This window comes from Pyxicephalus adspersus, chromosome 5 (genome assembly GCF_032062135.1).
Source record: "Pyxicephalus adspersus chromosome 5, UCB_Pads_2.0, whole genome shotgun sequence".
Classification (NCBI taxonomy): domain Eukaryota; kingdom Metazoa; phylum Chordata; class Amphibia; order Anura; family Pyxicephalidae; genus Pyxicephalus; species Pyxicephalus adspersus.
The window spans coordinates 99,859,301-99,875,456 of NC_092862.1; the positions used below are offsets into that span (position 1 = coordinate 99,859,301).

The window sequence follows — 16,156 nt, forward strand, 5'->3', positions numbered from 1 at the left end:
ACAGTAATTTTGTCTTTTGCTGACTTTGTTAATAATGGTTCTAAATGCTGCTGTTTACTTTACAGGGTTTATTACATGTGTTTATGACTGTGATGTTGGTTTTTAATGCACATAAAATATTTTAGGACACTATTTGTTTCAGAATTTTTTTTTTTTCTTCATTTCCCTTCTCCAAAAAACTGGTGCGTCTTATGGTCCAGTGCGTCTTATGGTCCGAAAAATACGGTAAACTAATAAGCTTCTCGTGCTGCTTCTTCTTTCATTTAAGCCTGGTGAACATGGACTGTATAGGTTTAATACTTGGTCAAATTCAGATTGTTACACTGCTCATACTAGAAAAAAAATAATAATGTATCAATAATATAGAGCTACAATAATTTGTGTCTATATATACAATCATACAATGATTTTACCCCAGGGTGTTTAATCAATGTAAGCACACACATCTATACTGTAAAATAATGCATTTATTCATGGTATATCATAGAATAGATACAGAAAGAAAGAAAATGAAAACTGCAAACATTTTCTGCTAGGTTTTATTTTTCTTGTAGTGAGCTTAAATATTTTCAAGCAACTAACTGAAGTTGCCTCCTTGCAACTATTCTTTTAACTAGTTCCATCATCAGCATGACATAAACTTGAAGAGAACAAGCTCAACAATGCAGCCTCTAACTATGACACATATGCTCTGATGATCTTGCTGGCAAAGTAATCCAGACACTCGCCTCTGAAAAAATTGTTTGAAGTAGCACAAGCTACTATACAATTCTGCAATTGATTTAGATTAAAAATGTATAAATGCCAATTAACGTAGAGCCAAAAATAATACTCTCTGAGCTCTGTATGTAACTGTCTCATAAATCTCCCTATGAAGCAAAACCAGCTGCTTACTTTGTATAATTCTTAATTCAATTATGCAGCTCTGCAGTACATACAACATTTTCCATGAGATTTCTTGGGATACGAGACTCGGTATCATACTGGGTACAAGGCAGTGCTTTTACTCTCTATGGCACCTTCTAATAAGTAGATTTGAGAGTGTTTACAAGCAGCCAAACATGCATTTGTATCACAGTTTACACAGTTCAAAAGTACAAGCTGCTGTTGAAGCTGCTGAACCTAAAATGTACAGAAAATTTTTTTTTTGTTTTATTAAAATACATTTGCTTTTTCATTTTTGATCCGTTAAAAACCAAATATTGCATGTTATATATTTACCTTTTACGGTCAAAAGGTGAAATACTCCAATTTCAATCATATGGATAAGTGTTGTGTTTATTATTTTTTTGCATTTGATGTGCACTTAGTATGCACACCAAATGTAGGTTATCAAAATCCAATTTATTTTTTTAAAGCATTGCTTGTAGCAATTTAGAGACTCTGATTGAACTGCATGGAAATGTCCCATGCAGGTTTGTCCGAGCTAACGGTAAAGCAGGTCAAATAAAGCCTTTTCTTGTTAACAGCTAAGTTATAAAGGGTAGAAGGATTTATGTAAGACTAATTAGGTTAACTGATAAGGAGTTATTTAGAAATACATTTTATTAAAAAAAACATGTGAGATTAAAGGTGAACCTAACTGAAAAAACAAAAACCACCAGGAAGTAGTACTATTAGATAAAAGAGATATGTAATGTCTCTTTTGTCAACTAACTCCCTGGCTCCTGGTTTCTTTTTGTTTAAGCCTTAAACAACATGGCATATGAGCCATATGGCTTAGAGCTTGGTCGCTTACAGAGCTAGCTGTCAGGAATTATATAACTTTTCCAATCAGTTAAGAGGATTGCCATATACACGGAGAAAAAAGTAATGATGCCGGCTCTCTAGGATGCAGCAATGACAGGTCATTGCAGCAGGGCGACTGCGCAGGTAAGTATGTACCATAATCGGCAATTATGCTGTGCATATTTGTTGATTATGTTAAAAGCTCACCACCCACCAACAAGTTTAGTTCCACTTTAACTGCACTATTTTATTCATATGATCCAAATATCAATAAAATAGTTCAAAAAATGTATCAGTTTATTGTATTTTCTCAATCAGCTTTGAAGACTTTATAAGTTTAATACTCTACAATGCATGGCTTTTGCAAATACGTGACACTGTAAGAAAACTGTCTCACATTTAGATAAGAGTGAATTCTCAGACAACATGAATATTATATATCTGAAACAATAAGCGATTAAATCATTCAATAGGAACTAGGGAATTGAAAATATTTAAAAAAGAACTACCCAACCACTCTCTGTAACCCCTCTTTACAGTAAACTGCTCATATGACTTTCAGAGTTCTCAGTTGTCTCAGGCACTACAGGGCAGAGGTTGGACTAAGTCATCAAACTTCGAGTCCAAGTCAAGTCCCAAGTCAAGTCTCAAGTCACCAAGAATTCTTCCAAGTCAAATCCCAGGTCAAGTCACTTCAATTATCCCTGTTCATCTCTATATAGAAACAGAGCTGTGATCCTGTTCTTGAACATAAGATTGCATTCTAAGTCCATGGCTTTCTCCTCTGACAGCTGAAGGGCAAAGGGAGGAAGGCAGTGAGGCTTCTGTAACACAGCCCCCCCCCCCCCCCCCCCTTCAGCTGTCAGCTGAAAGCCCCCAAGTCGAGTTGCAAGTCGTTCATTAGGTGACTTATGTCGGACTCGAGTTCCAACCTCTGCTATAGGACAAAAATATGCAAGCATGTATTGTTTATATATTAATGTATGTGCTCTTTTAAAGTAACAATTATCAACAAAAGAACATGAACAAATATACACTTCAAATTGCTTTATATAAAAATGGCTTTAATTACATACTGTAGTTAAAGTTTAATACATTTATCAAAACTGAACATATCAAATGTGAATCAGGTAATATGGGTAGATGTCTTTCTCAACTAACCTGTTTAGCTTTTAACCAAGCCTATTATAACTATTTTTTATCTTTTTTAATTTTTTTGACTTATCTTTTTTAATTACAATAAGCTTCCCATCCTATGGGAGTCAGAAACTGCAGTTCAGGCTAAGAATGTAAGGACAAAGCTCACTTTTCAGAATTGAATATGAACATCCAGAGTGCTTGGAAAAATAATTCAGTTTCAGTATTACACTCTGCAGTTCGCTGTGCACATTAAAAAATGTTCTGTAACCTATTGCCCCTTTTTTTCAGAAGAGAAATTAAAGTATACTTTTAGCTGTGGTATTGAAATTTTACAGCTTCCTAGAACGTTGAAAGAACCAGTTGAAGCAACCTCCAAGGTACCTGACTACTATAGAGCTTATTTCACAGCTCATCCATTATCTGAATAAGATGTGAAAATGATTTCCCTGTTCTCGTAATCTGCCAGAACACAGCAGTCACTTCTGTGTAATGTAATTATGGAGGATTACAAAAAAATTAAATAACAAGTTGTTTTTCTCCTGCTAAGGCATTGTGGTTACTTTTATAGTTGGAACATAAAAATCAGATAGATGGGTAGATAGAAATTTGTACTCACTCCTAGTGCTATTAGATTAAGTGTACATTGTGCATAATACTATGTAGGTCTCTACGGAAAGAGGTTTTATATTTCAAAGCACATTCAAAACCATAAAGAAAGTTTCTAAATTCTTGGTTTATTAAGATTGATGAACTGGTTTTAATTAACTTTAGTAATGCTCTTGGAGTATTCTGCAGGGTTGGGCTGTCACTTCATTAGCTAAATTCTGCACAATGCACAAAATGGCTGGGGCAATGCAGAAGAAGGAGTAGCTTCTGTAACAGCTGCCACACTTCTTATGATATTTTATGCACTTAATATGTTACTTAATTATGTAATTCTTTAAATAATAAAAAGTATATATTTCACCTAAATTTCAACTAGACCCTTAATTGTGCTCTTTTCCTATTTAATCCCCCCAAAGCAGTTAGGTTAATATCACCAGTAACATTGTATTTGTGCCTCTAATACATAATATATATTACCTATACGTACAATACATACCACACTCCAGGTAATACTCCCTCCCCAAAAAACTTTCATGAAAGTACATGCCTTCCAATTTAGCGCTGTGACCATCAACCAAACTTAATTTATTATTATTAATATTATTATTATTATTATTATTATTATTAATTCTAATAATAATAAACAGGATTTATATAGTGCCAACATATTACACAGCACTGAATATTAAATAGGGGTTGCAAATGACAGAAAGATACAGACAGTGACACAGGAGGAGGAGAGAAACCTGCACCGAGCTTACAATCTAGGAGGTGGGGAAGTAACACACAATAGCAGGGGAGATATGTAGTGGTGGGAAGTCAAAAGCCAGGAGAAGACTGGTAGGCAAGTTTGAAAAAACTGAGTGCTCTTTTCAATGGGCAAACAGTAGGAGCAAGCTGAATGGCCAAAGACCATTCCAGAGAATCAGAGCAGCTCTAGAAAAGTCTTGGAGCCATGCGTGTGATGAGGTTATGAGTGAGGAAGTCAGTAGTAGGTTATTGGATGAGTGAAGAAAGCAGCTAGGGGACTATTTTTTTTTTTTTTTTACAAGATCAGAAAGGTAAGTAGGAGGATGTTACATTTATATTTAAATATAAACTGATCAGTCCCACACAGAGCCACAATAAATGCTCACCAAATGGATTTATCAACTAATTAAAGAGGTCTAAAAAGCACCAAAACTCAGGATAAGGTTTCTATTTTTGTAAGGGGGCATGTTCCAACATCCAAAGTCTTAACAGCTTTCCCAACTTTCCCAATCAATCATCTGTGCTGCTTTCAGGTATGCAGTGGCATGTAGTGTAGTGTAGCGTGGGTGGCCAGGAAAGGGAGTGCAGCAAGGATGAATCTATTACTTCCTGTACTACATCAGCCTTTCCCTCAGCATTGAAGGGTCTCCATATTGGGGAACAGGGTCTCCTCCCCTCATCAGATTGCCCAAAAGTATTGCATAGGTAATGTTATACTCTGTTGACTTTTGGGGATATTTTTAGGTAAATAATATGTGTTAGGTATGGTAGTTTTACAAAATAGGTTCATCTTGACATCTTGTGGTAAGTTTACATTATAACAAGAACTCTTACAGATAGCTGGTTGGTTTGGAAGGGGGTTGATAAGAGGGTTGTCCAGTGTCCACAGTCCAGTGGAGAAAAGTCATCTGGGGCTTAGGAACTCTATTCGACAACCTCTATTCACATGCATTAGTTCACTGAAGATCAGGAGAGGGTGTACACGACTGGTCAATTAAAATAAATAAATTGAAAGGACTTTAAAAAACTATTAAAAGGAAGAAACTATTTGCTTCCATTTTTACCTGTACTTTTTCTAATAGTGAAAAGGGATCTTAAAAGACAGACTGAGAAGAATTGTGACATGGGAAAGTATGAAGTATGAAACAACCTTTTACTCAAATAGGTCAAATAAGTCTAGTGAATAAATGTGCAGTTGGGGAGCACAGTGATGATCCAATCAAGAGATCATCATGAACTGGATTCACTATGCACATATTTGTTGAACTAATATGGACTATATTTGTTTACTTTTATGATGGATCTGTGATCATAAGTAGGACTTAAATATATTTTTATGGTGAATCATTTACAAGCACAACTAGCAGACAATAAAAGACTGATGGAGGGTCTTTTTAGCAGGCTCACCAGGTATATTTATGATAAATAACCTGAATATGTAAAACATTTGAGAACAACTTTTTATTTATTTCAGCTTGTTTATATAATATTTTAGTAGTTGGGTTTAAATTTTATTTATCTATCTGGAGTTGCAATAAATAAGGTGTTATCACCAATAATTCTGATTTTAGACAAAGAAGCAGAGAAAACATGCAAAAGAATTACAGATACTCAAAAGGTAATTTCTCATATGGAAACCTGGGGAATCAATTAACAGCTAGAAATGGGTATAAAAATCTGTTATCCCTTATCAAACAGAGCAATTGGTAATTGTCTGTCTAGAGTTGAAACATTACTCTTTAAGTGGGGCATGTCAGACTTAGCTCCATATCGAGTTTCTCTAATAGCATTGCAGGCATCTCAGATATTATGTTCACATCTCATTTTGTGCCAGGATTCTCAAAATGAATATTACTTTCATTGCCTTCCTTTATGACCCTCTAAAGTATTTTGTTCGACCCCTGGGCTAGGCTTCTGTACACCTATCATTTCTTTGAATCCCTATGTTTGCTTGTGCTAAGTATCAGTCTGCTGGTTTAAATTAATACCATATTGTCTGTATGCTTTAAACTCCAATATCTTCCTGCAGGGCATACATGATAATTGAAATCTTTTAAAAGTTCATTAGTTAGCAGCGGGAGTTGGTACAATGGATTTTCAGAAATGCTGGTATATATGTACAAATAATGGAAGATAACTGATAGAACAAAAAGCTTTTAGGAAAAGTGTAATATTTTAAATACAAACATATATGTACTGTAGTTGTAGCCAGGAGCATAAGTTCAATTTGCGAATAACACTCTTTTAAAGGTGCTCCTTAGAGACCTCTCTCTCTGTGACACTTGGCAGTGCCATTTGAGAAAATAGTAATAGTACAATTTTTTTAACATAAAGTAATACTAAATCAAGGGCAGGTACCAAGAGAGATGTCAGCATTGTCAATGCATTAGGAGCCAGTGTTCTGGGTACAAATTGTCAAACAAGAGCAGCAGTGCAGGGAAATAACTTTGACTCAACAGCTCGCCAGCTGTTTTTCAGCACCAAGTAATTTTTTTTATTGTATAAGATCTTATAGCTTTAGTATAAATTTTATTCCCTTAACAGTTTTGAGGAGTCATGTTTAGGGGCGCCTTTGACATTATTAGGAAGTGGCAGTAAGCTTGGATTAAGTTCATAGATTATTCCACTTTTAGGAATCTGATCACCAGATTCAACTTTTATAAATTTTGAGTTATAAATGTGCTCTTCCCTCTCTTTACCCCAGAGCCCCATAGCAGTTGCCTGAGCTGCTATGGCTATAGTATGGCACCAATTATGTATAAATGTTAAGTCTTTACAGACACACACTAATTGTTGCTACTTTAGTGTTCATTTCAGGTGTCAGGTTTTAGGAAGTTTTGTAATACAGACACACTGATTGGCTACTAAAGGGGTGGGGGGATGAATGGGAAGTCCCAAAACTATAATAGTTTAAAAAAAAGTCCTGGTTAGTGGGCGGTCGTTTAGCAATCTATGGTGATTTTGTCGGACATCTGAATCAATCATGAATCAATAAAGAACTACATCCCATCCTCCCAAGTACTCAATTCCTTGAAAAATGTTGTGATTGGTATCTATCTATCTATCTATCTATATTTTATTGTAAATCTTATTCATGCCAGGGGACATTTGATGACTAGTGTATTCTATGTATTAGGAACATGAAAATTTGTCAGAAACTTATTTCCATATCAGACCCAATGTAAGCTCTATGAAGAAGAGAAGTTGTTTTCAATCTTATAATTTAGTACACAAATTAGATACAGTATTCAACTGATTTAAACTCGTCTTTTTCACAACCACCTTCTCAATTATAAATAAGCAGGTTAATTAGGGGAACATGCCATTGCTAAGAGCTGCTACAAGTTTATGTTTGAAATGTTAACATACTACAGCTGCTACAATAAAAAGCATCATGAATATGTACGTTTGGCAACATATTTTTTTTTCAAAGTTGTATCCATTATTTCTGTGTGTAGATCAAGATTAAAATAACATATTTGCACTTTAACATAAAAACACAACTTTGCTTTTCCTTTTAGCACTGTATGAGCTGTCCTGTGAAGTCTACAGACACTTGGGAAACATATCAGGATGGTATTGGATTGATCCAGATGGAAGTGGTCCACAAGGGCCAATGAAAGTTTACTGCAATATGACAGGTAAGAGGTAACCACATGAATACATTTTTTACTCTTTGTTGCCCTGTGCTTGTTGTTCTCCGAACTGTTGTTGGATTACAGGAGGTGTCCACAACCTGGATATGCAATCACTTGCTGTACACATTAATGATCATAAATATTATTTTTATTAAACAGTATTTATAAAGGTCCAACATTTTACACAGCACTGTACATTTTAATATGGAACATCCAATGTCAACAAGTCAATGATTTTGTTTTTTAGACAAAAGATGTTCCTTTTTGCATCATATCTAATTTTAATTTTAAATTCCTATGCTTTTTGCAAATCATGGCCTGCAAATCATCATACATGGATTCCTGGAAACAGCACAGCACCCTAACTCATGCATACCACCCTAGATAACTTCTATATGTGATGCTGAGCCTCTGTGTTTGAAATATTGTAAGCTAATGGATTATATAGGCTGGCCAGCACAGGAAGCCTGGGGAGAACAAAGGCTAGTTGGTGCTGAATGTAATTAGGTGGGCTCTATCTGACTTTCTGCAGAAAATAATATATATTAGTAATATCTCCAAGACTGGAGAAGATAGACTGTCATGAGAGAAACTCAGTGATCCAGAAAACCTTAAATAGTTCTGGTCCAGAATTAAAAACATAATAGCAAATGGTTTTTAAAAAATCTATTCCAGGTGTGCTGTGTCACCCAGGTTCACCCATGATAATCTATCTTCTTCATTCTTGAAAAGCTTTAACAAATGAGGCCCACTGTGAGAAGCTGTGTGCAGTAAAACCACTGTAAGTACATTCAGCATTAGAGAGGAAGCTGCACAACTGTGCAGGATTAAAAGTAATGCTCAGTTCAGCTTCAACCTCCCTAGCGGTTCATTTCTTTTCGGTTTTATATGTCTAAAAGCGGTACATTGTTTTTCATGAAAATTTATTTTACAGTATAATATAATAGTATGAGTATAAAAAAGTTTGAAACACAAAATCATGTAAAAACAATAAATTGAATAAATTAAAAAATCTATATATTTAAAAAAATAATTTGTACTGCTTTTACACGTGTAAATCCAATGAATTGCATTCGATACAGGTTTTTTGTATTGAATGCAATACAAATGGATTTTGAATTTCCCTCCCTGCTGACAACGTACACACACACCAACGTCACCGGGAACTCCCCAATGACTCATCGGGTGCAGAAGCTGGCCAGAGGAAGAAGGAAGAGGACAGAGATCGCGGTGATGGATCGCGGGACGCCAGCGGAACAGGTAAGGCTGTATTTACTAACCTTCCCTTAGGTTTACATACTCCGAGTGGGACTTGGGGTTACCGCTTTCAGCAACCTTTTTCTACCCCGAGTTTTACTCGGGGTTACCACTAGGAAGGGTAAAGTGCCCATAAATGCTACAGAGTAGATTCATGTGTTTGCAAGTCTGACCAACCTCTGACATCTGCTGGCAGACTTCTAATCACCCATCTTCATTTTATCCTGAAATATTTGCTGTTTTCCTTAACAAAAAAACTGGAAAAAAGTAGTTACAGGTAGTCACCGGGTTACATACGAGATGGGGACTGTAAGTTTGTTCTTAAGTTGAATTTGTATGTAAGTTGGAACAGGTACATTATTTTAATAAATGCAATTAGGACAGATGTTTGTCTCAACATATTATTAGGCAGCATGGTGTCAGTTACTGTATAAAATCGTCATTGTAAGTTATTCACAAACAAAGCAAAAGCAAAAAGAAAAACCTTTATAGAGCCTAGACATTTGTTAACTTCTGAAGCGATCTGTGCTTTGCAAAAAGCAAACAACTGCAGAGTTTATCTTTGTCATTAAAGAGTTACAAGAACTTGTAGAACAGCAAAAGACTTCTTCTGCAAGTCATGCAAACCACCCCTCAATCCCCCCTCCCATAAAGTGTCCATCCTACACACGAACAAGCAGTGAGGCCCTGTTCGTATCTCGGAATCATCCGTATGTCAGATGTCCTTAACTCGTAGACTACTTGTATCCTACTAATACATTGTATGGCATAACCCTACAGGTGTCAAAACAGAGAGATAGGGAGCATGGCCAAAAAACCTTAAAGAAGCACTCCAGCTATTTACAAAGCTAAAAGATAAATTGAGCAAGTTGCAATACTAGCCAAAAATCTGACATAGCTTCCCACAGTAGCTTGCCTGCACTGGAAGAATACATTTCAACTCCATTTTGAAGGACATCATTCAATCCCTGGGGGCTCAACTGTTGTGGACTCACATACACTTTACAGTCTCACAATAAATATGTAGCTGGAACTGGCAAAGGTTACAGTTTAAACTATATTAGTATTCATATTGCAGACGGTGGTAAAGAATTGCAGTAACATTTGCTGATACCCCTACAGTGCATATGGCTAATCTGCAAAGGATTTTTTTTTATATTAAGAGTTGTTTCACTTTAAGACTGAACACCTGATTTAATTGTTGGATGTAATTGTTTGTTTCAATGTGTTTCAGTCTATTTTGCATTTCATAATTCTACTAGTAGTGCAGTAAAGCATCTGGTGCCATATTCCTGAACGCATAATTCTAATACAAAGCATTTTAGCTTGGCAAATTTTTGGCACCATGTAGGTCATTGTCTGCCAGCAAGATGTTTAGAGCTGAATAAGAAAAAGAAAATTAAGCTATTAGCCATGCATGTAAAAAGTGTTCCTTTGACTGACTGGGAATAATTTAGGATATTTTGTCCCTGACATACTTGATCTGAGATTGTGAAAAAGAACATTTTTTCTAATGCAAGTAAAGGTCATTATGAATGTAGTTCCACAATGAAATTTTTACTTTAGCCTTGCATACAGAATAGAGTGCACATTTAATAAGTGAGGAATGATTGGTTAGGAAGGATCATTTGCTGCACATTAGCCTTGCATACAGAAAAGAGTGCATACTTATTAAGTGAGGAATGATTGTTTGGAAGATCATTTACTGCACCTTTGCTGCTTATTGACCTGTCAATCATAATACTAACAAAGCACATTTGCTAAATGTTGTTGGTACAGTGTTTGACTTCATGCCTTTTTTGTCACTCTAGTTTGAATTTAACAATGAATAAATATATAAAATAAAACAAAAAAAAGAATAAGACTTAAAATATAAGATTTATAAGATTCAAGATGTCTGCATTGTTAGTTTTTAGCATATAGTTTTGTTAAATGTATTGTGTACCCATATTTTTAATTGTTCTTCTTGAAATAAATATATATTTTTTTATTTTTATTAAGCTGGTGGAATGAAGGGGGGATAGATAGAAAAAGGTGCATGCAATGCAAAGAGATTCATGGGATAAAAAATCAGATAGGAACCAATCAGTAATCCCTCATTATACAACACTCAAAGTTTATAAGAGGCCACAATATAAAATAATAAATTTCAACAATACCTACACCATCACAACCATGGTGCGACAGAAAGGCAAAAAAAGCAGAAAAGGAGAGCAGACAATAAAAAAGAAAGGGGGGAGAAGGGGTAGGGAAGATTGAAGTGGCATAGAGAAGAAAACCAAAATAATGTAAAAGAAGATTGAAAATGTTGTGAGGTCTCAGAAGCAATCCAGACACATAAGGAAGCAACATAGGAATCAAAGCAGTCATGTAGTTGAGTTTTCTTTCTATAATTTGTAAGTGACATAACTCCACTACCACATCAAGTTTTCACCTTTTAGAAGGGTCTTCATAAACTTTAACTTTAGAGAACTTGTCATCACAGGCACAAATACAACATTTAGTGCACCATACTCAAGTGAAAAGACCAAATCCTCTCTGAAATTGCTTAAAATGAATCTTCAACTATTGATACTGACCATTGATACTGATACAGACAATTGATACTAACCCCTAGCATCTCTTGATATCACCTTTTTAACAAACCCTCACTGACCTCTGTTGTTTTTATGCACTGTGGAACAATTGTTTCTTAAATTTCACAGTAACAGCAGAAGTCATGTCCTCGGAATTTCAGCTCAGTCTGCTCCCCCTTCCAGTAGTGGCTCAGCAGCCTTACAGGAAGTACAAAAGCAGGTGAACAGAAAATAATTTGAATACCTTTAGGGCTTCAGATGTAATCTTTGAGGAGGTATTACTTTACAGCGGATAGATTTAATGAAACTGCCCCCCTCACTTATTTAAGCAGCTTTCAATCCAACCCCTTTAAAAGAAGGCAGCAAATGACTCTTAACTTTGTTATATAATTAGCTAGCATGTGCTAGGAAGAACATCTGACATCATGTTGTGCTGCCATCAGTCACAGCTTTCCTATGCAATAGCCTAAGGGGTCTTTTCAGTGTACAAGTTTTGGTGGTGCCATCAATGAAGATCCATGTCCAGGAAGGTCATCACTTTTTTCATTGAGATCAGAACACATAATCTTAACTTGTAGCTGCATAATTTGTCATTTTTAGTGGTAATAAAAAATAGTAAAATCAATGATGACTATTACAACCCTTCATCTTGTGTTATAACCACCCTATTTATACATTGACAGGCTGTCTTTACCAGATATTACATATTTGAAATAGAACCATATTAAAGTAGATGCTGATTCCACTTTCTGGCAATGCATTCTTTTGTTATTTGATAGAAAATCACAGCAGAACTTTCCAGTATATATGATCTAAACCTTTATGACCCTCACTTTTTGCTTAGCTACATTTGTTTTCTAGTAATGAAAGTAGATATCTTTAAAACCAATGCACTTTACAGCTTCTGAGTCTTTTCAGTCCCCATAAGACCTACAAAATTATTGCAAAGCAAAGTGCTGTGAACTGTGTTATGAAAGGGAACTAACTGCTCATAAAAGCACAGGCCATGACATTTGTATAGGTGTCCATGGAAAACTTAAACTTCGGTAAGATGTCCGATGTGAGCAAAAAAACATTAAAATAATATATATGTTGATATATATATTTTCTGTTACATTTACACAATAACAATAACTGTACTAACCAATATTGGAATCTTTACTAAAGGCACCCTGAGTAAAAAAATAAACATTGCTTTTTTACCCAATGTTCTCTGTTATTATGGCAGAATAAATATAGACTTGTGTAATTCATGGTCAGCTTAGTGATAACACATTTTAAGACTTAACTTGTTTTTTCTACTTTGAATTGTGCTGTAATTACCAGCAATACATTTGCAAGATAAAGCCATACAATTACCAGCACACCAGCTAGTTATTGATAAAAAGAGTGACTGGGGAAAATCATATCTTCTGTCTCTATTTGCAACTGTGATTGTTACACATTTCATGTATTGAGAGTGGATGGAAGACAAAAAAAACAATACTGTCTTAGTATTATTGGTATTGAAAGAAAAAGTAGGGAATTCCTGGCATAGGCTCTTATTAAAGGTTTTCAAATTTTATTTAAAACACTTTCCAAACAGAAAATAAAATACATAAAATGCATGGACAAAGAAAAAATATGGTGACAGAGATTGCTAAAAATAGGCTAGCATAAATCGTTCCCCGCGCGTTTTGTGGATGAAACCACTTCTGCAGGTGATAAGTAGCCAGGAGAAACTTATAAAGCACTCAGCAGCTATTTAAAAAAGTAGATGAAATACTTTATCTATCCTGGGTCCTTTATTGTGCCTTGAAAAGCCCCTTATTTGCTTGGAACATATAAAGAAAAAACTGAGTATTGTTTCTAGCTTCTTGAAAGCCGTTTGTCCTGGTCCTCTACTTGTTTTCTAAGTATTGTTATGATTTTCCATTTCTTACCAGTTTTTAGTAAAGATTGCCAATTTGTTGCCCACTATTGCCTGTTTGTAACCTACAAATTGTAACAATTGCCCATTTGTTGCCCTTTTAATATAACAATAACATGTTTTCCCCATATTTTGCCATATTTGGCCGTCCATTGCCTATATTGCCAAAGCTTAATATATGGTTTAATTTGTTATATAGGGTGATGTTATTTAACAACTAATGCAATAGGCCAACTGAACCTGGTTTACCAATAACCGTGTGGCATCAGTGAGTTTGCAAACCAGATCAAACAACCAAATCCTATTCTTACAGAAATAACTACACATGCATAGTTTATTACAGAATACATATAGAAAAATCAAAAAGATGTGGTTTGCCAACCATTGTGCTCCAGCATTCCAAATATATGGCAGCTAAAAAGTGTGCACCCACAATAAAAATATAGTTTACTCTGATGTTTAGGGCATGGTTGACATAATTTATTCAGCCAATCAGGGTGTGTATTTATTGCAGGGACAAGATCACATGATATGTGCACTGATATATATTTGGAGGTTTGAAAGTTGTCTATGTCAGCATGCATTATGTTGTGCTGGTTTTAGAAATATATTGCAGGTGCATTCTCTGGTCCATTATGGTGTCTTGGAAGCTCTTTCAAATGAATGGGCTGACTTAGAGCTATGCACATTAACATGAATAATGTCAGAATTGTTGTCATCCTATTGGCTTTGCCCAGAAAGTTTCAGGCACCATCAGCTGGGAGGTCAATCAGCCAAAGCACAGGGAACCCCTAACAACTGCAGTGGTTGAGGCTGCTTTAAGGAATCCCATTTGATGTGCATGAGAGCTTTCAGAAGACAACACTAGTGTGCCATATTCATTTCTTCCTTTTCTTGCACATTTCCCATTTGTAAATCAGGTACATTATGTTTCTTCATCAGACATAATTTTTTTCCATTAATGTTATTAGAAGCTATTTTACATTAACCAAATTATTAAAATGATGTCTTTGTTTATGATGGCCTTTATTCTTTATTATTTGTATTATCATTACTTTGATGATAAAAATAAATCTAAAAGTTCTCTTTGGGAAGAAAGCATTCTTTCTAAATTACCTTTATTTAGACACATGGTATACGTACAATGTAAGTGGCACAGTTTATAGTAATTTGCATATTGTTTATGAGCTGCTGGGAACAAAAGAGTCTGCAAGAGAAAATATAAAGTGATAATCTGACTTTTTAGGAGCAGGTGGAAGTCTCCACAGTCAATGACATTGCGGATCTCTTCCTGATGATCTGTTGGTCACCATGCAGAGAATGACATTTGCTAACTCACAAGGGGACCCACCCTCCTACATACAGTAGCTACTGTCTTCTTTGGCACAGTTTCTAATCTGCATTGCTAAAAAAGCACCACATTTGGTGAGCAAACGCTGCCTGAATATTGTTGTAGTTCCCAGACACTATGCAAAACTTTGTTTTCTGTAGGTTTGGTTTCCAATAGAATAAACACAATCTTCTGTAAATATTTCTATTTCTGGATCTAAACTGTCAAATTTAATGAAGCAGCACAACAATATTGTGTAATAGAAAACACTTTATAACAAACCTTTAAATCCAATGAAGTTAGATCACGGTAAAAATTAAATCTCATTGGTTGCTGCTATTTCTTGCTTACTTTGCATATTGCTGTTGTCCTATTAAATACACTTTTAATCCCCTTGACCAAGACATAAAGACAAATATTTAGCATGTCATATGTTTTTTATAAATTGATTATGTGCAATAACACACAGGAGGTTTTAGACTGAAATGGGTAAAACATCCCTTGGTAGGTAAAGTGTTATCTCCCCGCCAACATTTAATTTTGTCAAGAGCCAAAGCTGCGAACCCAGATTTCACCTTTAAAGCTGATTAAAAGGACACGTGGAGATGACATTCTGAATTATATGGAAGTGATTGCTTTTGCCTATTAGGAATATAAGATTCAATATTGAGTATATGATGGTTGTTTTAAAGATAGGAGATGCTGGATTATAGAACATTGATTTCCTATTTAGTTGCCTAACTGGACATTGCTATATGCAGATGACATGCTGTTTTACATTCAATTGATTTCTTTCATTAGGAAAGAGATAGTATTTTCCGAACTATTTTGATGATGTAGTCTAAATAAATAAGTACAAATCAGTAATTTATAAAATTAAAATTAGAATTAAATTTATTGTATGGTAAAAATGGCACAATAAGCAGAGACTTTATTTATAAACAAAGCCAAACCAAAATCTTACACCGACTTTAAGAATTTCATTAGTCATGTAATCCTCATGTCACTGAAACAATTACTCTTAAGTAGATAGAAATCCTAACTAAATGAACTTTAGGTGACTAAAGCACTGAAACAAATATTTTATTTTAAATGACATTTCACCTATTTTTCTTTTATCCTTTGTGTCATTTCAGTGTTGCTTGTTTTTTTGTAGCCCTTTTATAACTTTTTAAAGTCTACATGCATGGTTTACATTTCTGATATTTACTAATGTGACAAG

At 35.0% G+C, this 16,156-nt stretch overlaps 1 protein-coding gene across 1 annotated transcript in view; it reads left to right on the forward strand.

The window, feature by feature from the left end:
* CNTNAP2 (contactin associated protein 2) overlaps positions 1–16,156 on the forward strand; it is a 902,024-nt gene that overhangs the window by 611,179 nt on the left and 274,689 nt on the right. Inside the window, exon 12 of the mRNA XM_072412254.1 lies at positions 7,746–7,865. Within this exon, the coding sequence (XP_072268355.1) occupies positions 7,746–7,865 (120 nt within the window). The remainder of the gene's footprint in view (positions 1–7,745; positions 7,866–16,156) is intronic.